This window comes from Peromyscus leucopus, chromosome 4 (assembly GCF_004664715.2).
Source record: "Peromyscus leucopus breed LL Stock chromosome 4, UCI_PerLeu_2.1, whole genome shotgun sequence".
Lineage (NCBI taxonomy): Eukaryota > Metazoa > Chordata > Mammalia > Rodentia > Cricetidae > Peromyscus > Peromyscus leucopus.
In genome coordinates this window covers 11,510,419-11,532,440 of record NC_051066.1, presented here as the reverse complement: position 1 = coordinate 11,532,440, position 22,022 = coordinate 11,510,419, and the positions used below count along the sequence as shown (strand labels likewise).

General features: G+C 52.9%; 1 protein-coding gene across 2 annotated transcripts in view; it reads left to right on the top strand.

Moving 5' to 3' along the window:
- Positions 1-22,022, top strand: part of Col5a1 (collagen type V alpha 1 chain) — a 154,004-nt gene that overhangs the window by 95,164 nt on the left and 36,818 nt on the right. For both annotated transcript variants that reach the window (XM_028883365.2, XM_028883364.2), the window contains exons 27-38: positions 67-120; positions 3,978-4,022; positions 5,701-5,754; positions 8,141-8,248; positions 8,989-9,042; positions 11,295-11,348; positions 14,877-14,921; positions 15,047-15,100; positions 16,459-16,503; positions 17,304-17,357; positions 18,515-18,568; positions 21,239-21,292. In XM_028883365.2, coding sequence (XP_028739198.1) covers positions 67-120; positions 3,978-4,022; positions 5,701-5,754; positions 8,141-8,248; positions 8,989-9,042; positions 11,295-11,348; positions 14,877-14,921; positions 15,047-15,100; positions 16,459-16,503; positions 17,304-17,357; positions 18,515-18,568; positions 21,239-21,292 — 675 coding nt within the window. The remainder of the gene's footprint in view (positions 1-66; positions 121-3,977; positions 4,023-5,700; positions 5,755-8,140; positions 8,249-8,988; positions 9,043-11,294; positions 11,349-14,876; positions 14,922-15,046; positions 15,101-16,458; positions 16,504-17,303; positions 17,358-18,514; positions 18,569-21,238; positions 21,293-22,022) is intronic.

Below are 22,022 nucleotides of genomic sequence, written 5' to 3'. Positions count from 1 at the left end.
GTCCCATGGAGGATGCCCAGGTGCTCACACCTAAAAGGAGCTAATGTTCCTTCCCTTTGGTTTCAGGGTCCTCCTGGCCCCCAGGGTCCCATTGGCTACCCGGGTCCCCGAGGAGTCAAGGTAAGAGGGACTGTACAGCTCTAGGTCTTTCTGGGAGTCAGGGTGGGATGGGTGCTCAGCCCTGGCTGGTTCCTGGAAGTTCCTCTGTGGTTAAGCCCCACTCCAGGCACTCTAGTGAGGCCTGGCTCCCCAGCTCAGTGTACAGATGCTGGGACCCTGGACATTAGATCTGAGCAGGTGAAAATACAGCCTGCCAGCAAGGGGACAGACTGATACAGAGCAGGGGACTAGCTCCTAGTCAGCCTGTGAAGAAGCAGGGGGCACTGGGCCATCCTCTTATGTTTACCGTTTGTCCTACCAGGCTGATCTCAGGAGCCTCTCCTGGGGATAGATCTCATGAAGCAGGGGCATGGCCAGCCGGGGGAAACCCAGAAACAGTCCTTTGAGCCACTGCCATGTTGGAAAAGGGAAAAGAGCAGCGTGTCCTCTCAAATCCCTGGGAGGCAGGGTTTATGGGAGATGTCCATTTGTTTACAATCATGTTTCTGCTGGTAGAAATTCCTGGAACCTTGTTAAGGGACACGGAATGCCAGAGCAATATTGAGAGCAACGTCCCTTTTGTCCCTTCAGCACTAACTGTGTTTGCTCTGAGCTGCAAGATTTAATCTCGAGTTCCGAGGTTCCCAGGGCGAAGGCACATTCCTTTGTAGAAGATGAGTGTGGACAGGGCCTTTTCTTCCCCCATAACAGGGACTTAGCAGCATCTCAAAGCTCCAGGCTTCCCACCGGCAAAAAAAGATAACATTTCCTCCCTTCAAACCCGACATGAAAGGAAACACAGGTGTGCCCTGTGAGTGTGCACATGTACACAAGCGCAGGCACACAGATGACTTCTTAGGTTTGAAGTCTTTACAGAAATATGATCAAGGCTGCTGCAATCACCTGTCTACTTTGTGGCACTTTCTCTCTGTCCAGTATTGCTGCAGACCCAAAGTACACAGCTGCCCTGGGGAGGGGGGAGGGAGGAGAACTCGGGACCTCAGTGTTCAGAGACTATGCAGGATCTCACCGAGCATGGTGCCCCAGTCTAGACTTGAACCCAAATGGCCCTGCTTCCATGTCTCAGAAACGGGGACATCCCTCAAGAGCGACCTCTCAAGGACGGCAGCCTTAGGCAGGTCAGGTTCCTCCTTAAGCATGCTTTTCCCAGCAGAATGCCTAGCGAATCCTGTAAGGGGGATAATTGAGCAGCGCTGCTGATTATGGGAGCTCTATGCGTGTTTATCTTACAAATTCCTGTCGCCCACCCCGAGCCTTTGGCAGCTCCTATACATGGCTAATTGCATAAGGCTTCCTCTGCAAGCTGAAAGGTGTTTACTTTAAAATGTTTATGGGGAATGCTCTTATCTATCTATCTGATTAAAATTCACCCATGACATGAGCAATCCAGTTAGACTTGGAAGCAGAGGGAAAAGCAAGATTTAAGATAGTTTCCAAAAGAGAAATAAATGCTCCCGCTCCTTGCGCTCTTGAGAACAGAAGTGATGCTGGCCACCTAGTGAGTTCCAGGCCCATGGACACAGCAGAGGTGGGGTGCTAGCTGTCACTATTAGGGTAGTTCCTTGGCTAGGGAGGTCTGGTCATTTCCCATCTAAACTTCTCCCTGAGAAAGGGTTCTGCCGTGGCTTATCCGTCTGCTGTAAGAGAAATTCCATGATCAGGGGTTTTGAAATAGAGGCTGGAGGTCCAAGGTCAAGGAGCAAGTAGGTTCAGCATTCGGTCAGAGCCGCTTCCTGCTTCACAGCCCGGGTCTTCTCACTGCGGCCTCTGAAGGCAGACAGGGCTGGCTTCCCCACCCCCTCCCCTTCTCACTAAGAGATGAACTCAGGGCCTTGTGCATATCTGATGAGCCCTCCACCAGCGAGCTAAGTCCCCAGGCCCCTTTTCACTTTGGGTTTTGAGGCAGAATCTCACTAAGCTGCCTAGGTGGCTGGCCTTAAACTCAGGATCCTGCTTAAGCCTCAGGAGCAGTTTGGATTACAAGTTTGTGCCAGCAGGGCTGGCCCTGAGAGTTCTTCTCTGCCAGGCTCTTGTGATTCTGTTTCTTCCCTCCACGGACGTGCCTGGAAGAGTGTAAGGATGGGTGGGGCTTGAACAGCCACCCGAACAGCCCACCCACTGTCTTCTTCTCTGGGGACTTCTAGATACCCAGGAGGTATCTCAGGAATGAAGAGTGTTCAGAGACCGTGAGCTCCAAGGCAGCTGGCCAGACAGGGCATATTGTGCCTTCCTGGGCCCTTTGGACCACAGATGTACTTAAACTCCTGTTGCTTGGGTGTTTAGGGCAAGCCTTGCTCACAGACTGTGTGTGGACAGGCGTATGTCAGATGTCTCCATGTCTGCTCTGGGCCCCCTGCATTTTTTCAGTTCCGTCCACCTGAATCAATCAATTAATTAACTAACTAATTAATTAATTAATTAATATTCAGGTTTGAGCAAGCACAGAGCAGACTCCCTAGAGTCGGCACCCCTTCTCCAGGACCTTCTCCTTCTTTAGCAGCCACCAAGGGCCAGGGGCTGCTGTCCTAACAGACTGGGCACCTCCACGTCAAACCACATCTATTTGTCCAGTGTCAGGTTGAGTGATCTGTGAACAAGAGTTGCTCTGGCCCAGCTGCCACCCAGATTCTCCCTGCTCCCTGGCTGTCCATTTCACATCCCAAGTCACGCATCACGGGATGCCGAGTAGGGATGTTGCCAACAGTGGGCTTGTCTCCTGATGCTCCGAGCACTCCCTCCCTCCAGTGGTTAAGCTCTCACGGTACCTGTGCCCCTGCTTTATAGCTCCTCGCTTCCTGTGTCAAGGCCCAGGCCACAGCCCAGGCTCCTGAGTTGGTGTGTCTCCACCCTTCATTCTAAAGCTCTTCCCAACCCCAACAGAAGGCTTAGAACTACCAAGCTCTGTGGAGCTCTGGCCAGCAGAGGGCAGCTGGTGGCCCCTGGGTTCAGAAGGTAGCTCAGGCCCAGGCTGCAGCCTCATCCAGAAGAACTGGGCCATGTGTGGCTCCTCTGGGGTCCTAGGCAAAGGTACCTGAGGCAGCCCCTGGAGTCAATAGTGAGTCCATGTAGGTAAATGTCACTCCTTTCAGAGGCCTCAGGTCAAAAGTCATGGACTGTGAGGATGTGGCTGCATCTGTCATTAGGTCTCACGAGTTCACTTCCGTCAGCAGAGGCACTGGGCCCATTGAGAATGGGGGAAAGGGGTGTGGTCTGTGTCCTTAGAGCTGTGTCCACCCTGGGCTGAGGACAGCCGCGTCATTGTTGTAACATCAGTTGATGTAATATCGTGTCGCCTTTCAATGATAAAGCAGAATTAACACACAGATAGGGCACAGCTAGTCTACTGGGTGCCTAGTATGCACTGGTCACAAGGCTAGGGTCCTCATCAGTCCACTTCCAGGTAAGGAAACTGAGGCACACAGAAAACTGAGACGTCCTCAGAGGCCGTAGAACAGAGTCAGGATCTTAACCCACTTGCCTGCATTGAGTTCTTCTTAGCTGCAGGGGTTGAGGGACTGTTTCTAGAACCTGCAGGCATGTTAGCATAGGAAAGTGTTCGAGGGGGTTGGGCCCTTGGAAAGGCAAAACCAGACCTTTGAGGAGTTGGCCAGGGAGAGGTTTGGATGCTTGTATAGAAAGAATTCAAAGGCCATCGTAGGAATGAAAGACACTGGGGGCCTCACGTGAGCCCCTGTCAATCAGTGTGAGCACAGGGAACGCCTCTCCCTCCTGAGATGGGGCTGTGTTGGAAGAGGGCTCATCTGAGGCTGGTACACACCACCTGTGGGAGCCGTTCCCTTGGCCCCCGCCCCTGGGCCTTGTGTGTTTGTGACCATTCTCTTTTCTTGCCTGCACAGGGGGCAGATGGCATCCGAGGTCTGAAGGGCACCAAAGGCGAGAAGGTAAGGGTCTGTCCCCGTGAGGGTGGGCTGGCTCAGCGTGATGCAAGACCCTGTGGGGTTTCCTCTGAATGTGGAGGGGAATTGATGCTACCCTGAAGGAAGCTCACTTGTCTGTAAAAGGAGAAAGGAGCTGCCGAGGATCGTGGTACTGTCAGTGTCTCCTGGGCTGGCCCAGAGCATGAGGCCCTCGGATGGCCACATGGCTGTCTTCACATCCCTCCCTCTCCCAAGTCTCTCCCTGTGGGTCCTTCACAGGCAGCGGTCCTCATGGTGGTCAGTTGTCAGTGTTATTACCTGAGAAGCCCAGCATTCCTACCCAGAGTCCATCCAGGCCAGGTTTACAGTCCAGTCTCGGGGCTCAGAGCTGGAACATGTGAAGGCATGTCCAGCTCAGTGACTATTCACACTCACATATAAGCCACATTTCAGAATGTGGTGCTGCCTGCTGTGGTCAAGGCTGCCTATCAGGCCTCTGTGGATCATCATTGGTTAATGCAAAGCTAACTAATGGCTCTGAATGCCATCGAGTCAGAGTGCCCAGGACCCCTGGCAGATGAGACATCCTGACCCTCACGGAACTGTGCAGCCAGCCACTTCAGTCTGTTCCACTTGGTGGTAGGAGGCCTGGCATTTGGATGTGAGGCCTGCCCATCTTGAGTTCCATCCTATTGGGCACCCCCTTGCCATTCCGCTGTAGCTAGCGGGTGTGTCTGCCCTTTGTGGCAAGCTGTGGGGCTCCCTGGGGTACTGGGGTCTGAAGGCTGGGAGAGCAGGGCCTGCCAAGCCTGAGCTCAAGTGCATGTGCTTGCAGGTGTGATGCCACTGCGTCTCACAGGACACCCGTGGATATTTGCCTTCTTTCCTGGGTGATCTGCTAGCCCGAAATCTATTCTCTAGAGACTACTTCAAGGGCTATGGTGGGGACAGCACACTATCTGTGTGGTCTACCTTGTGTCTGAGTGTTAACTAACCAGCCAGCTACCCTTTGGGCAGGCCAAGAGGCCTTTCATTCTCTACCCCTTCCAAAGCACCTCCATAGGGAGAACCCTAGGCCTCCTTCTGCAGGGTCAGGGGAATGGCTGTGTCTTCTGAACCATTCAGCCAAGGACACCCCATGTGCATCTCATAGGGGTTTAGTGAAAGGCAAGTCCTCTTAGGAGCAGACCCCCCACCCCACCCGACCACATGCCCTTGCCAAGGGCTTTCCAAGCCCTGTGTCCCAGAATTCCCATCCTGTTGGGAGGCTCTGTGACTGGAGGGCCTCTGCCTTTTTGAGGAGGGTTTCTAGAGTCCCAGCTTCACTGCTTTACTTTGTCCTGTCTTCATGAGATAGAGCTGCCTGGGAAGATGTGACTGGGTTCCATGGGACACTGTCTTACCAGGAAAGTTCCTGGGATGTTCCAAGGAGCCCAGGAAAGCAGACTGGGATGGTTCTAGGGAGAAGGGATGTCTGAGAACCTATGGCCTTGATACGTCATGCATACTGTGGCAGGGGCCTTGGGGCTGGGCCAGAGGCCGGGGCTCCACACGCCTCATTCTGTGCAGGCACAAAGCTTCCTCCCTGTACAGCTCTCCTGCTTCTACCCCGGGCTTGGGGCTCTGCGTTGTGCTGCAGAAAGTGGTGCTGTGGAGCGGAGTTCTTCTCTGAAGGCTGATGTATTTTCTTTTCTATGCTCAGGGTGAAGACGGCTTCCCTGGCTTTAAAGGCGACATGGGAATAAAGGGTGACCGGGTGAGTGTTGTGGGCCTAGGATTTGGGCCAGGGACAAGTAGAGTGGGTCTGGGGACCTGCATGAAAGCTATGGCTTTGGGGGAGCACAGAGCAGCTTATCAGAAAGAAGATAACACTTCTGCAAGACCTTGGTCTCAGGACAGAGTATCTGGAGCTGGGGGCGGGGCTTGTGCAGTGCTCCTCAGTTCCCACTCCAAAGCCAGAGCTGTGTTAACCCCGAGGACAACTGTGGTCACTGGTACCCTACCCTGGGTGTAGCTTAGTAAGGACAGACGTCCCTGGATTACAGAAAAATTTGACTCCAGAGGATGGTGAGCATCCCCGGGAAGAGGAAATGGGAGGGGGCATAGAAATCATCTAGACAGGCCCATAAGCAAGCCACTGCCCAAGATGTAGCAGATGGTCAGCAGGACCATACCCTGTTGAGGGTCTGCAGCCTCTGCTGAGCTCCTAGATCATCCTGGTCCCCCAGGAGGCACCCAAGTCTCTCTTGAAGCCCATGTAACCCCAGTACTCCGCCGCTTGGTGCTGGGCAGCGGGTGAATTCCCCACAGCCTGACTGATTTCTGATGAGGTCCTCACCCCAGCTCCAGAGAAAGCTGTCGGTACAGAAGAGGACATGGTTTGCTCAGGTCGGGGGTGCCCAGCACAGCAAGCACAATGAACCAGGGCTTAACAGTGGCACCGAGGGCAGTTTCTAGGTGGTGACCTTTAGATCCACCTGCTAGCTCCTGCTGAGAAGTTCCCCCACAACTTCAGGATGAGTCAGAGCCTGGCAGAAGGTGACGCACTGTGCTCCTGGTAGCCCAGCTGTTGTACCCACCCGAGTATTGTCTATTGGCTAACTCAGGCCTGTTGTCCACTTCTCTAATTATCCCCAAATGGGCCCCAAAGGTGCCTTCGGCTAAGGTTCCAGAACAAGAGGGCCTATACACTTGACACTTGTTGTCACAACCTGACAGAGAATGGCAGAAACCACCTGCAGGTCTGTCAGAGGAGGAGAATAAAATAGGGATTTGGTGTCCCGTTATGCTGCTGCTGAAGGTGGCTGTTCCCGGGCCTCCTCCAGATGCAGGTTCTTCAGTGCCTCAGCTGAGGGGCTACCCCTAGGTCAACAGCAGGAGACCCTTTGACTCCTCCTCTCTGATGTCTTGGCACACACAATTAGAGTCCACTTGACTGAGGCACAGGTGTGGTGGTGTGTGGCTGTAATCTCAAGAGACGAGGCAGGAGGATAGGTATGAGTTTGCAGCCAGTTTGGTGTTTATTGAGAGACCTTGGAGATGGGATAGAGGTAGGAGATAAATGGTGGATAGATAAATGACAGATAGATAGATAGATAGATAGATAGATAGATAGATAGATAGACAGACAGGTAGATAGGTAATAGATGATAGACAGATAGATGATAGACAGATAGATAGATAGATAGATAGATAGATAGATAGATAGATAGATAGATAGATAGATAGATGATAGATAGATAGATAGATAGGTAATGAGTCACACAAAAGGTACTTCCTGGGAGCACAGTTCAGATTTCAACAGATGAGGGTGAGATGAGGGAGCAGGTGCTATGGCTTTGCTTCCTTAGAGCCTTGCGCTGGGCTTTCTGTAGGTGCTCAGGTGTGAATACCTAAAGGATTGGTAGGTTGAATGAGAACTCTGCGGTTGTCTGTCTCTGAGCAGTCTGTGCTTTGATGTGTGTGGGTCATCCATCTGTCTGCAGCTGCTCTTGGAAGCAGCAAGTCAGAAGACTCATGCAGAGGTCACTAAGAGCTCCAGGACACCTATTTGGAGATGGCCACAGTGCTTCTGCAGCCTGAGTGGGTCTTCTTTGTCTAGATGTAGACTTCACACCTGCAACTAGGGACACTGGATGAAGTCTCTGGTGTGCATTCTGGGTATCCTGGGTGTGGGTTATAGGCAGATCACTGTCCAGTTGGGGAGAGGTCCACCTTGATGCCTCCTGAGGCTTCAGAAGAAGGTGAATTTGAAGATTGTGATGGTTGGGTCGGGATCAACTAGGAGACATGCCTCTGGGTGGGCCTTTGAGGGCATGGCCTGGAAAGATTACTGTTCTTCTAGAGAACCCCAACTAATGCAGGGACAGAGCGAGTTGCAGCCACTATTGTTAACCAGTTATTTTAGCCAGGAGTCACTGAACTAGACAGGGGAGTCAGGGAGCAGAGATGGCGGCCAGAGTGGCACTCGGTGCAGAGAGGTGACAGCAGAGAGGTGACCACCGGTTTGCAGAGAAAGGCCAGGCAAGCTCAGTTCTCACACAGCATGCCTGCTTGGCAGCCCTACCCCAGGATGGTGGGAGGCGTCAGTTGGGGGTGGAGACTGGGAAGGGTCTCCCTCACCTCGTCTTTTTTGATTGCAGGGGGAGATCGGCCCACCTGGTCCTCGAGGAGAAGATGGTCCTGAAGGTCCAAAGGGTCGTGGTGGTCCCAATGGTGATCCTGGTCCTCTGGGACCCACTGGGGAGAAGGTTCGTGTTTACAGTGCTTAACTACGCCTCGAGGGCTCTGAGTACCAGATGGGTAGTGGGACTCCTGAGTAGTCCATGCCCACCACCCCCAGCCTTTGCTACCTCTCCCAGTGTGTGTGTGTGTGTGTGTGTGTGTGTGTGTCCATTGGTCCTTTTCCTGTTCCAAGTTCCCCTTCTGAGCCCGCCACCATACCTTGGAAGAATGTTTTCCTCCAGGTAGAGGCAAAGCTTGGGGACCTCACCAGCCATACATGAGCACCCATCCCTATCAAGTCCTGTCTCCATTTTGGGAGTGACAGAATGTTCTCACTGCAGTCTGACAGCCCGGCATGTGCATGAGGCTCCAGTAGACACCTGTCTCTAGCCTGCCCTGTACCAGCAGTACCCGCCTACACCTTGTCCCCAGTAACCTGGGGAGGAGGGGACACAGGAGGACTCAAGCCTCCCACTCCATCTGGCCCCGGGCTAGAACTCTCACAGAGTGTTCAGAACCTCCACAGAAAAGACCATTCTTCCTCCTGGCCATGTTATCCATCCCTTTGCTTGGTGTTTGGTTTTCCAGGCATGCTGGTAGGGTAAGGCTTAGAGACCCACTCAGTTCCAGGCGGACATCCAGTTGCCTCTGTACACTGACCCTACCCTTCCAACCTGCCCTAGCCCCTCTCAGAATACGCCAGTGTTCTCTGCTCAGAGAACAAGGTTGAGTGTTTGTGATTTATGAGTCTTTTTTCTGCTCCTAGGGAAAGCTCGGAGTGCCAGGATTACCAGGGTACCCAGGAAGACAAGGGCCAAAGGTAATTTAAGCCCTGCTAAGTATGTCCTGGCAGGCGCCATCCCATGTGGCACCCCACACGCTCCAAACCCCCTCATCCATTTTCCACTTCTTCATGGCCATAGTAGAACAATATATTCACCGTGATCTCGTAGTTCCCAGACAGCCACGGGGCCAGTTCTGGGGCCTGGTGACCTGCTGGGGGTGCTTAGCCCCCTGACTTACCCTCGTCACTTTATTTGGAAGTTTGGAGCCTGTTTGTATCGGAGCAGGACAGCCACTGTCTTATCGGCAGTCATGTTCAGGCTTAAGTGGAACAGGTCCTAAAGGCTTTGGAAATCAGTGTGAACATTATTTTCTTCTCATCCCACATTTGATTATTCATGGTTCCTCCTTAAACAATAACCGCTGGCTGCCCTGGAGACCCCGTTAGCAGCCCTCAGCCAGCCCGCCCCAGATTTGCATCCCCGCCCTTCCGCTGCCTGCTAGCTTCGCTCTCTTTGGCACCCAAGAGCCAGGGCCTGTCAACCAAAGGAGGGCGGGCTGTATGGGCGACTGGCGGCCTGTCCTCCGGTCCACTCCATGTGAACACACACCCAGCCGGCAGGAGTGTGTCCCTTAGGTGTGGCTACAATGTGTCTGCCACCTGGAGCCTTCCACCCCAGCCTTGGGGGATGGGCTCCACCCCAGCCTTGGGGGATGGGCTCCTGGGCACGGTTTCCTTCCTCTTTTCAGGTACTTGTCTCAGGAGGAGAGAAAAGGAGTGGAGACATTTGAGAGAGGGGAGGGTGGGATGTGACTTGGGGCTGGCGGCTCTGGGGGCGCGAGAAAGCAGGATCTGAAACTCTGGGTTGTGACTCGATGCACCAATGGGCTGCACAGTGGCCTGGGAGTTCTGTGTCATCCACCCCAGGTCCCCTTGTTTCAACCTCCTGCCTGGGTGGCCAGGTGGACATAGAGAAGGACTGCAAGGCATAGAAACAAGCAGACTTCCTGGAACAGGAATGTGCTCGGGTCAGGATGTCAGGCCACCCAGAGGGCAGAGACTCACAAAGGGCCGTAGACAACACCTGTGTTGGTGCACAGTGGGGTGCCCCGGGTATGTCCTGGGGAGCCCCTGTGGCATCTTTTTGTGCATAGAGGGAGTTTGGATGCTTGGCACACTGAAGTTTTGAGAACCGTATTTGGCCTGTTCATACATCTGTGCCTGGCTTTGTGTCCATTCCTGACCTTGCAAACCGTCATGCTTTAGTTAAGGCATTATGGACAGATCACGAAGTATGACAGCAGGACCAGTGAACAGAGCTGAAAGATGCAACCCCCATTTCCAGAGAACCTCAGCCACACATGTTCTCCCATTCCCCAAAACATCGGCTGGCAATGCACAGTCTCTATGTGGGGAGCAGGATGGAAAATGCTAGGACTTAACTTTGGGTTCTAGATTTGGAGTCTAGAGAATGCTCAGGAAATATTGAGTGGTAGATGGGTGTTGAATGGGTGGCAGGCAGGTGGCTAGACAAATGGATGATCGGAGAATAAAACGATGGGTGAATGGGTATTCCGTGGGTGGATGAGTAGGGTGGCTAGCTGGGTGAGCATTCCATGGGTGGATGAGGAGGGTGGCTAGCTGGGTGGGCATTCCATGGGTGGATGAGTAGGGTGGTTAGTGGGTGGGCATTCCATGGGTGGATGAGTAGGGTGGTTAGTGGGTGGGTATTCCATGGGTGGATGAGTAGGGTGGTTAGTGGGTGGGTATTCCATGGGTGGATGAGTAGGGTGGTTAGTGGGTGGGTATTCCATGGGTGGATGAGTAGGGTGGTTAGTGGGTGGGTGTTCCATGGGTGGATGAGTAGGGTGGTTAGTGGGTGGGTGTTCCATGGGTGGATGAGTAGGGTGGTTAGTGGGTGGGTATTCCATGGGTGGATGAGTAGGGTGGTTAGTGGGTGGGTGTTCCATGGGTGGATGAGTAGGGTGGTTAGTGGGTGGGTGTTCCATGGGTGGATGAGTAGGGTCATTAGTGGGTGGGCATTCCATGGGTGGATGAGTAGGGTGGTTAGTGGGTGGGTGTTTCATGGGTGGATGAGTAGGGTGGTTAGTGGGTGGGTATTCCATGGGTGGATGAGTAGGGTAGCTACCTAGGTCATTTAGGTACAAAGCAGATTCGGTCAGTGGGTAAGGAAGGGGTGTGACCAGTAGCAGGAAGGTGGGCATGACAGCGCGGCCCTCGCTCCTGGCTTGGTGGTCTTGTTTCATCTCCCCTTAACTTTCTTGCAGGGCTCCATCGGATTCCCTGGCTTCCCGGGTGCCAACGGAGAGAAGGGCGGCAGGGTAAGGACTGCGGTTGCTCGGCTGCCGTGGTGTGCAGGTGTTGGCTCTCCAGTCAGTGCTCTCTTGGTTTCCCCCATTTGTTATCAAACCCACTTTTTCAGAGGGAGCTAACCTTGAGCTCTAGGCCTTTCTTTAACTTTCAGTTATGGAGGCGCCATGATTGGAAGGGGCAATGGTAAGAAAGAGCATGCTGGGAAAATGGGGCTTTCTGATAGACGGGAGTCAGGAAGCTCTTGGGGCGCCTCCAGATTCTCCTCTTTCTGGGAGACTTTCCTGTCTCCCTGTGGCAGTGTCTCCCAGACCTGCAGTCCCTGTTGGAAGTTATCCTGGTTGTAAATACAGGGCAGGGCATGACACCATTGGGTTCCCTCAGCTGTCATCCTCACAGAGGTATCTTGAGGGCTGACCTTGGGGAGCCACCCCCCCTTCTGTGAGGTCCTTGTTGGCTCAGGCCTTCCCCGTAGAAGCCCTCCTAGACATCACTGGTGACATTACAGAGCCTGAGCACCTCCAGCTGGGAGATGGAGTGTGATGGGGGACAGAGAGGCCATTGTGGTTGGGGACACAGAACAGAGTGCTCCTGACTGGCTTCTTTCCACTCACGTAGGGCTGAGGCTGGGGTTCTTCCTCGCAGGACATTGCTTCATCAGAATGTCAGGTGTAAAGCAGAGTTGATGTGCTCTTGAAAACCAGGAGAATGACTTCAGGATATGAGACCATGTGAACAAGCCAGTGGTCACCAGCCACACAATTCAGAAAGCAGGGATGTCCTGGGAGCGAGCTCACAGGGTGGAGGCTATCTACTGCTACCATCACCTCTTTCTCATGTGGTCCCTGTATCATCTTTCTATTTTTCTACATATCTTCTATTTTCTATCTGTCTATCTATCTATCTATCTATCTATCTATCTATCTATCTATCTATCTATCATCTATCTATCTATCTATCTATCTATCTATCTATCTATCTAACATGTATCCCTCTCTTCTCAGTCAGACGACCCTCTGTCTAGAATCATCTGACTAGTGTTTGTGGGAAGGGTTGTCCCCTGGAATATTTGGACATATTCCCTGTGAGGCCCAGGGTCTCACAGGTGTGGAAGATGCTGCTGTCACAGGATGGAAAGCCCAAGGGCTGATGCTTTGCCTAAGTGGGAGCTCAACCAAAAATTGAGTGTCCTTGGACCACTAGGTGTGGCTGACTTTCCCCAGCTGTCCGTGGAGGCTGGAGGCCGGGCTGGCCCTGCAGTCAGCCTCTGGTGCAGAACCGTATCCTGAATTACCACCAACCCCAAGGTTTGGGTTGTGTTGTCCTGTGGCTTCCTTGTGCTGTGGACCCCTGAGTCACATGGGCTTCATAGAAGGCAGTTCATTTGCTTGCACTGCACGTCTCCTAAGCCCTTGCTAAGCTCAGAGCTTACCAGGCAGGGGATGCTCCAGTGACTGAGCAAGATAAGGAGCAGCCAGTAACCAGTGCTCAAGGGTAATGAGCATGCAAGGAAGGATAAACCAAGCCCCTAGACCCGGGTACTACCGGGAGGCAGAGATGTTCCTGCTAAGACCAAAAGGGGGTGGGGGGCAGAACCACTTAGAGAAGCTGGTGTAGCTGAGCCCAGGGCAGAGCTGTGGAGGCTGTGGAGGCTGTGGAGGCTGTGGAGGCCTTGCCTCTGCAGTGCCTCGGGGTGGGTCTTTATCCCAAGGCAGCCAGAGTTCAGTCATGGGGGTAGTAACTCTGGGGAGATTTTTAAAGTAGTTCTGCTTCCGTGTGGGAGATGATCAAGAAGGGACTGAGGGCTGTGAAGGAGGCGGGTCTGTGCTGCACCCTGGAGACCTGCTCTGCTCTGCTCACAGATGATCTGGTTAGCTGGCCACCTCTAGTGTCGGATGCCAGGCCGGGTTTACAGCACGTGCATGTGTTTGCCACTCACCCAAGCGCTACCCATACACCTCAGTCCTTGGTTACCAGAGATGGCTTCAGCAAAGCTAGGGGCTCGTGTCTGCCTGTCAGTGGGAGGTAAAGTGGGAAACCATCCGAAGCAACACTGCACCAACCAGCTGGCTGCAGACCAAGGCAGAGCCACGACGCAAGCAAAGCCGTGTCTTAGGATGAGACTGTACCCCGACCCTCGGAGGCCTCCCAGGAGAGGAAGGCCCCGCTGAGCGAATTCAAGGCTTTTCATACTTCAGCTTGTCCTTGTGCTCCAGAAAAGCTGTAGGCAAGGCCATTGCAGGGATCTCCTATTCTTTCCTGGCGGTGTCTAGAGGCCAGGTGCACCCGAACAATTAATTTGTGAGGGAGTCCTGGATGTATGCTTCGATCAGCAACTCCAGTCACCAGGCCAAGCTCTAGCGGGGGTTAGATTACCACACACCCTGCTGAGCACCTTGCCACCCCAGGGCCCAGATGGAAGCTGGGTAGGGACCTCTTTGCCTCTTGCCAATGCTTGTATGCCTAGATGCCCCAGGTTCCGTCAGGGCAGGCTGCACCCGGGAGCCAGGCATGCTGCAAGGTCAGATGGGATCAGAGTGTGATTGCAGGAAGTGCTAAGGGTGGGAGAGGGACATCGGTGCTGGCAGCTCAGCCTGGATGACAAACCCAGATGAGTCAGAGCTGCTTACACTGTCAGTAAGGGCACGCACATCAGAAGACAGCCAATGTCTCACTTAATTTTCATATGCAAATATTTACCTGCAGCCAAAGGATGTTGTCACAGAGCTGAAGCATTGTAACAGGAATGCGTGTGTTGTTAAGGAAAAAAAAAAACATAATTCATTTGCTATGATTTGTTTCATTAAAATGCCTTTCAAAATGGGAGACTCTTTTGCTTCTGATAGTGAGCAAGTGGAAAATGCTAAGGAGAGACTCATTCTATGGCTTCAGCTTATAGATCGAATTGGCCCTGTTGGTAGAGACCGGGATAAACCCGGGATGAACCTCAGAGCACTAGAGCCTCTGTGCTCAATCCATTACCTCTGTGTGCTGTGGGTAAACTGCGCTTGTGGGCCATTATATCCTTGCTATGGCAGAAAACAGAAAACAAATGCCATGCATTTGCTTTCCGGGGTTTGGAAAATGCAGATCAGCAACAGTAAAAGGACTGAACTCCGAGAGAAGCCGGGGACTCTTGGATATATGATTTATATGTTAAATTGCAGCTTCCCTTCGCGCCCGCAGAGCCTGATGAAAATTTAATGCCTAATATTCTTAACAGTAGCGGAAGAAAATTATGTGTGATAGGAGTTGACTTTCTTCTCTCTTCGTGTAATGATTTCTGTGCCTACTAAGAGGAGAGGAGAGGAGGAGAGGGGAGGGGAGGGGAGGGGGGAAGAGGGAGGGAGCAAGTGAACCACCTAAGTAACAGACACTACCCATCAATGTTTCTGCCATGTAGTTTCCCATTCACCCCCAGATAGGCCCTTCCTGACCTCATTCTGGGTTCTTGACATCTCTTGTTAACTCAGGGAGGGCAGCCTGCCGAGCAGGGCATATATGCCCAGTGTGACTGACATCCTATTCTCTGTTTGTAGGGGACACCTGGAAAGCCAGGACCTCGGGGACAGCGAGGCCCAACGGTAACGCTCCTTGTGGCCTAGGGCTGCTCTGTACACACTGAGCATGTGGGGTGTGGGTGGGTAGGCTCTGTGAATGTGGGGCCTCTGAGCTAACTGGCTTTTCTTCTCTCTATCCATCTGTTCAGGGTCCAAGGGGTGAAAGAGGCCCACGGGGCATCACTGGGAAGCCTGGCCCTAAGGTATGTTCATGGTCCTTCTGGGGTATAAGAACTGTAGCTTCATATTGTGGAGATCATCTGTGGGTGGTCTGTGGTCTTTTCATGAAACAACAACAACAAAAAGAACAATTTCCTTGAATAGCATTAAAGGGGGGTATGGTCTCTAGCAGCCTTCAGCACGCTTTGTGAGTTGGACCACATGACTAACGGTAACCCTAAGGAGACCCAAGAGAGAGAGTTAGGACAGCCCTCACACATAGGAACTTCAGACCACCAGAAGCCAGGCTAGCAGAGCCCCACCCAGGTCTGGTGGGGAAGCCTTATTTCTGGTAAAGGTGGCAAGGAACTGTAGAGATCTTCACTAGAAGGTTCTTTCTGGTGCAGGTGGAAGCTGAAGCGACCACTGCCAGGACTCCTCATGCTGAGGTGGTGAAGCCAGCTCCCTGTGCTGTAAATCTGGGGAAAAGCCATGCATGGCATGCTGCCCAGTTCAACCCAGTAAAAATCCAGAAATAAGGGGGCCAAAGAGAGACAGGCACCACGGTGTTTGAGAGCATCTGCTGCTCCTCCAGAGGACCAGGGTCTGGTTCCCAGCACCCACATGGTGGCACAAAACCATCTGTAACTCTAGTTCCAGGGCATCTGATACCGTCTTTGCAGGCACCAGGCATGCAACTGATACACAGACATGCATGCAGGCAAAACAACATTGATACACATGAAAATAATTTTTAAAAAATCCCTACGGGGATCTTGCAGAGAGGAGGTTCCAGTTAGCTGAGAGTCAGAACTGGCCCATCCCTGACCTATCCCCTCTTCTGTGCTAAGCTCCAGGTACATTATACATATATATATATAGACACACACACACACTCACACACTCACACACATGCTCACATGCTCACACGCTCACATATACACACACACACACACACTCACACACACATACACGCTCACACACACATACACACACACACACACACTCACACACACGCTCACACACACACACACACACACACACACACACACACACGCTCACACACACACAGAGTGAACTCAGCTCTTCATGAGAACCAGAACAGTCCTGAAGCTGAGCCTTGTGCTCTTTCTATCAAGTCATTTTGGTTGTTCTTGGTTGGGCACAGCCCGTGTCTGACTTGTCTTGGGGACCTGTTCTGCTATCACCACCCTGCTCATGCGAGCTCCCTACTGGCTGTGCATAGAGGCAGCCTAGCGTGGAGCTGAGGCTCAATGCCACTACACAGTACCCCGCACTGGGGTCAGGATGACCTTGAGCGGCCTTGGCCCCAGATGTTAGAGGGGCCCTGGAAGAGTGCTTGGTCATAGCACTCATGGTGAGCTTTTCTCTCCTCTCTCAGGGCAACTCCGGAGGCGATGGCCCAGCTGGCCCTCCTGGTGAGCGGGTAAGAGTCTTCCGGGCCTGGGCTATGAGAAGATTTCCAGGGAGGAAGTTGGCCCCAAACACACTCCAGGCACTTAACCCTGGGTGAGCCAGTACAGGAGGCCAACAGTGCCCTGCAGAGGGGCAGGGCTTGCTGAGGCCCAAGGGTAGCTCATATCCGGAAGTTATATGTTCCTTGGGGAAAGACCTCATCACATCCTCTGGACCTGGTCTCGGGATGCTGAAGTTGACTAAGACCACAAAAATTATGTCTTGACCTCATACAGCAAAGAGGACTCTGGGGTATTGCCATGTAACTTGACCACCAGTGTTCCAAGCTTGGATATCTGTCTATCTGTCTATCTTTCTGTCTGTCTATCTATCTATCTATCTATCTATCTATCTATCTATCTATCTATCTATCTATCTATTTATCTATCTATCTATCTATCCATCTATCCATCTACTTACCTTCCCTATCTTCTATTACCCATCTATCACCTATCTACTTACCTACTTACCTTTCTTACCCATCTATCATCTATTATCTCTATCTATCTATCTATCTATCTATCTATCTATCTAATCTCTCTGTCTGTCTGTCTGTCATCTATTTTTCCAATCTATCTTCTATTACCCATCTATCTACCTTCTATATAGCATCTCTCTCTCTCCCCTCAGGTCCTCTAGAGTAAATGGGGAAATGGGGTCAGGTTAAACAGAGAGAAGGTTTTAGGTGCAGCCAGTGCCACAGTGAGGAAAGAGTGGGGACTGCTAACAGGAAGAACAACTGTCCTCAAACTGGCCGTTCTCTGTTCCCAGGGACCCAATGGACCCCAAGGACCCACAGGCTTCCCCGGACCCAAGGGTCCCCCGGTAAGTACTGCTTTCTCCCATGGAGGTGGCAGGTCAGGTTTCCCTGACAACCATTCTCCTCATCTCCCTAGGATATGGGAGGAAGAGAAGGGCACACTGGACCCCTGCCAGGTGGGCAGTAGAGACAACCTCCCAAGCCTTGCTGCTCAGGCAGCCTGTGGCTGTGCCCCACCCGCATAGGCCTCCTGTTCTGGAAAGCATTTAGTTATGGACAGAATTTCCTGTCCATGAACCTCCCTGCTGAGGCCCTCCCCCTGTGTGGACCTCCTATGGCAGGTCCTGCCCTCACTGAGACCATCATGACATTCTGGCTGGGCTTGCATTAGTGTCTTGGGTGACCACACAAATGTAACAAACAAGGTTTCTTAAAACAGCTGAAAGGTCTTTTGTCAGTTCTGGGGCCATGTCTGAAGCCAAAGCTGGTTCCTCTCCAGGATTCAGGCAGGGCCCACAGCAGAAGTCCACAGCAAGGGAGGCCCACTCAGGGCCACCTCCTGCAGGGGAGGAAGGTACATGGTGGGAGGCATCCTACAATAATGAGAATTCATACTAGAGGAGTCAGGATAAGGTCCAGAGAAGGTGAAGATCCATGCTAGGGGAAGTTCATGCCAGGGAAGGGTCATGCCCTCCAAGGATCCGTTGTAGGGGAAGGGACAAGGCATGGAACAATCCATGCCAGGGAAATTCCATGTTAGAGAAGGGACCGTAGCCAGGGTCACTGTAGGGGAAGGCCCATAACATAGAAGGTTCATGGCAGGGAAGGGTCTGTAGCATGGGGGGTCCACAGCAGGGAAGAACCTCAGCCGGGGATGTTCACGCCAGGGAAAGTTCTGTCCAGACCTCTCTCTGGGTCCTGGAGTGACTATCCCTCCTCAGTGATCGTCAAGCTAGACAGATGAGAGTCCCAGTGCAGCCAGGTCATCCATCCACCTGCTCAAGCTTGGGAAGCTGGCTGACCTCCCCTACCTCTGAAAACCCCTTGGGACAGCTGTGGGGATTGTGGGACAGGTTCTTCCACGGCATCTAGTTCCATGATTACTGTCCCTGTGGCTGCCGGGTGATTTCTTTTCTCAAGAGCCACTAAAATGACAGTAATTTTTGTCACCTGCTTCTCTGAGCTGCTGAACGAGCCTTCCCTGCTGTGATTCTTTCCTCAGGGCCCACCAGGCAAGGATGGGCTCCCTGGACATCCTGGGCAGAGAGGCGAGACCGTGAGTATTACAAATGCTGGGGACAAGGCTGTGCCTGGCCTCTCTGACTGAGTCTCCCACAGCCCTACATATAACGTGCTGCTGGCTGCTGGGCATAGTCGGGGGGGGGGTCCTTCCCAGCCGGGAAAGACCAAAGGCCTTGGCAAGGCATCCTGTGGGTCAGCCATCTGCTGTTGACTTGGGGTCAGGCTGTGGGGTGGGCAGGAGCCCCAGGATGTCGCAGTGGAAACTGGACAATGGCTCCTTGCTTGTTTTCGTAGTTTTGGCCAAAGGACATGTTTAAAGCCATTGGGACACAGTACTGTTGGCATCAACAAGACCTGTGTCTATTTCCTCAGGGTCACTGTGAGTGCAGCCTTGCTGGGACACCACAGGCCTTATCCGGAAGAGTACTTGGGGTGGCTCTGTACCTGTGGATAGCTGATTGTTTAGGCTACAGAACCCCATGACAAGGGCCATGTCACATAGATCCTAGTATTGTCCATCTGGGAGAGTCCAGCTTGGGGAGCTGGTGGGAGGGAGCAAAAAGATGCCTTTAGCCTCTTCTGTCATGGTAAGGAAGAGTTTGTGCTGGAGAGATGAGCTGGCTCAGTGTGTAGGTGCCCAGTGGGGCAAGCATGAGGTCTGAGTTTCGATCCTCAGCGCTGATGTGAAAGCTAAGCATGGAGGTGCAAGTCTGTAACTCTGGCTGAGGAGAAGTGGAGACAGGAGACTCCCTAGGACTGGCTGGCCAGCTAGTCTAGACAATGAGTGGACTCCAGGTTCAGAAAGAGACCCTGTCTCAGAAAGGGCACGTGCATGCCTGTGACCTTGGTTGCACTTGGGACCCGGGGATTTCAGCCTTTGAACAACGGAGCCCTCCAAGGGACACCCTTGCTGCTATACTGGATTCTCTCTGTGCCCCTGCCTCATCCACAGTAAGGGGCAGTTCGAACAGGTGTAAGTGGTTCTCCCCAGCAGAGTGGGGCCCACAGGGCTGACCGGCTCCTGTGTCATTGCGTCCAGTTCGTTGTGCCTGAAGGTTTCCAGGGGGCTCTCATGGCTCAAACTGGCCCTCCTGATGTGGGCCTTTGAACGCCTCGTCAGATAGCGTCCTGGCACCTGCTTTAATACGTTGTCCCCGCTGTCTTTCAGCGCACAGGGACGAGAAGCCTTTTAATTATGCCTTTGCCAATGTTCAAGCAGCCCGTACCGGCTGATAAATGGAGATTACCTTGCTCTTTTGTTTAGAGAGAAAAATTAAAACATTTCTTCAGAGCTTTGCACATTTTCCTCTAATGCCTTTCCAAGGAGACAAGAGAGAAGAATTTTGCATACTGTGTGCTTTTCTCTCTCAGGCTCATTCTGCAGATCATTAAGCCGCCTGTCTTGGCTTGGAAAAGTATAGTTTCCAGCAGCTGCTATCATGTCTGGCCACCTCTGTAGGCACAGGGGCACTTCCATGTGACTGCTGACTCTCTGGGACTCATCTGGAGTCCTCGAAAGTGTGGACTTTCTTCTTTCTCCTCTCCTCCTCTCCTTTTTTTTCTCTCTCTCTTCCTCCTCTGCGAATGAACACAAGTGGCCACTACTTCTTAATGGGAGCCAAACACCTGTTTCTCAGGAAGGAGCAGAAGGCCAGTCTCCTCCTCCTCGGGCATGGCTGACCCTGGAGTGACTGTGGACCTGGTGGGAGGCCTTGCTTGCCCTCCTCACGAACAGGGCCATGGGCAGAGCTTTACTTTGGCTCCTGTGTCCTGTCAGCACCCGTGCCCCACCCCCCGACCTGCCCATCACCTTGTCTTTGACTGTCAGATAAATGTATCTTAGAAATGGTTTCTTCTGCCCACTGTGTGAGCTGAGCTGGGCTGAGAGAAAAGAGCCCTCCGGGGACTACAGGGCAGAGTCGCATGCGGTTCATGTGGCCAGTGAATTGTGTGAGATATTAGATTGTCGCCTGCTGGCCCTGGGCCATCTGCTCACCCTCCTGCCGTAGCGATGACCCCTGCGCAGCTGGAGTGCCCTTCGCAGGCCTTGGGTAGATCCATCGTTGGACACCTGGCGGCTGCGGGTGTATCTCATTGTGCCTACTTTGCTCTGTTATCGTGCCTCAAATCAAGTTTGACTTGCTGCAGCTTCCTGCTCAATAGGAGAGTTTGGGCAGCAGAGCCTGAGTGGGGGGCGAGCCTGGACCATTCCAGGCATGAGCACTCAGATCCTCAAGGAGACAGCGTCTATGGAGTGACTTTAAACTAACACATTTGCGCTGACGGCTTCAGAGAGCCGCCAAGCCTGGCTCCCGCCTGTCCTAAATATGAAGAGAAGCAGGCTGGCGAGTCACCTGCCGTGCGCCAGAGGCGTGGATAACAAAGGCTAAAAAGTCCCACAAAGTTGCTAATGAGCACCAGGCCAGAGATGGCTCTCATGTGTCCTCAGAAAATGAACACGCAGTGACAAGACAGAGAATAACAGACTAAAAATCCATTTCTCAGCACAAAGCCACGGCGTGGAGCTGCCCCACCTGGCTTCAGGACTCTCGTGAAATTAATATGGGAAGGGAGCATAAGACCTGACTCTCAATGAGAGTTTGGAGCACAGCCAGTGGGAATAGATGCTGGGTGGGCTTCTGGGGAGGCCGCAGCAGGGTGGTGGGTGCTGCAATGGCCCTCTGCCTGCTGACTCTCTCCACAGGGTTTCCAAGGCAAGACTGGCCCTCCAGGCCCCCCCGGAGTGGTTGGCCCTCAGGTGAGACCTTGTGCAGCATCCTGGGGCTGGGGGTCCGGGCTCTGGTCATTTTTTTCCCAGTTCGGGGTAGTGGGGGTGGTAGATCCCACTAATGAAGAGGCTTAAGTCCCATGGCAGGTATATGCTAACTGTAGGAGATGAGCCCCTTGAAGGGGGATGTGCTGAGAGAAAGCAGGCCACTCACGGAGCATGTGGCCCGAGTTCAGCAACAGAGCTCAGGTGACCCCAGGCCAGACAGGGCCAAGCTCTGGAGTCTGACTACCCCCAAGGGCACAGGGAGGGGCCAGTGGTGTCTTCCTGTCCTGTGGTGGACAGCAGAGGCACCTGATTCTTCTACTCTGGTCAGTGTCTGGGGCTCTGATCCCAACAACACAGATCTGTGAAGGGTACAGGTTCTGGCTAGGGCTGATGGCTTTCGATCCAAGGGCGGTATTGTGTCTGCCACCTTGCCACTTAGAAAGTCACACCTGCCACAGTGAGAAGAGACTGACACCCAATGTCACCACAGAACTGCAGGCCTTCTCCCCTCTGTAGCAAATCTGGCAGCCCTCGGCACCTTTCTGATCACATCCCAGAAACAGCCTCTAGAGAGGTGCAGGGGGACACAAGCCATGGCTATCTCTGTCCATTGACTTCTAGAGTTTGGATGACAGGAGGAGCCTTGTGAGAGACTAGAGAAGAGTGATAGGTCCACTGTAGATGCTTCATCATCTTAGTTGGGGCTGTGCCT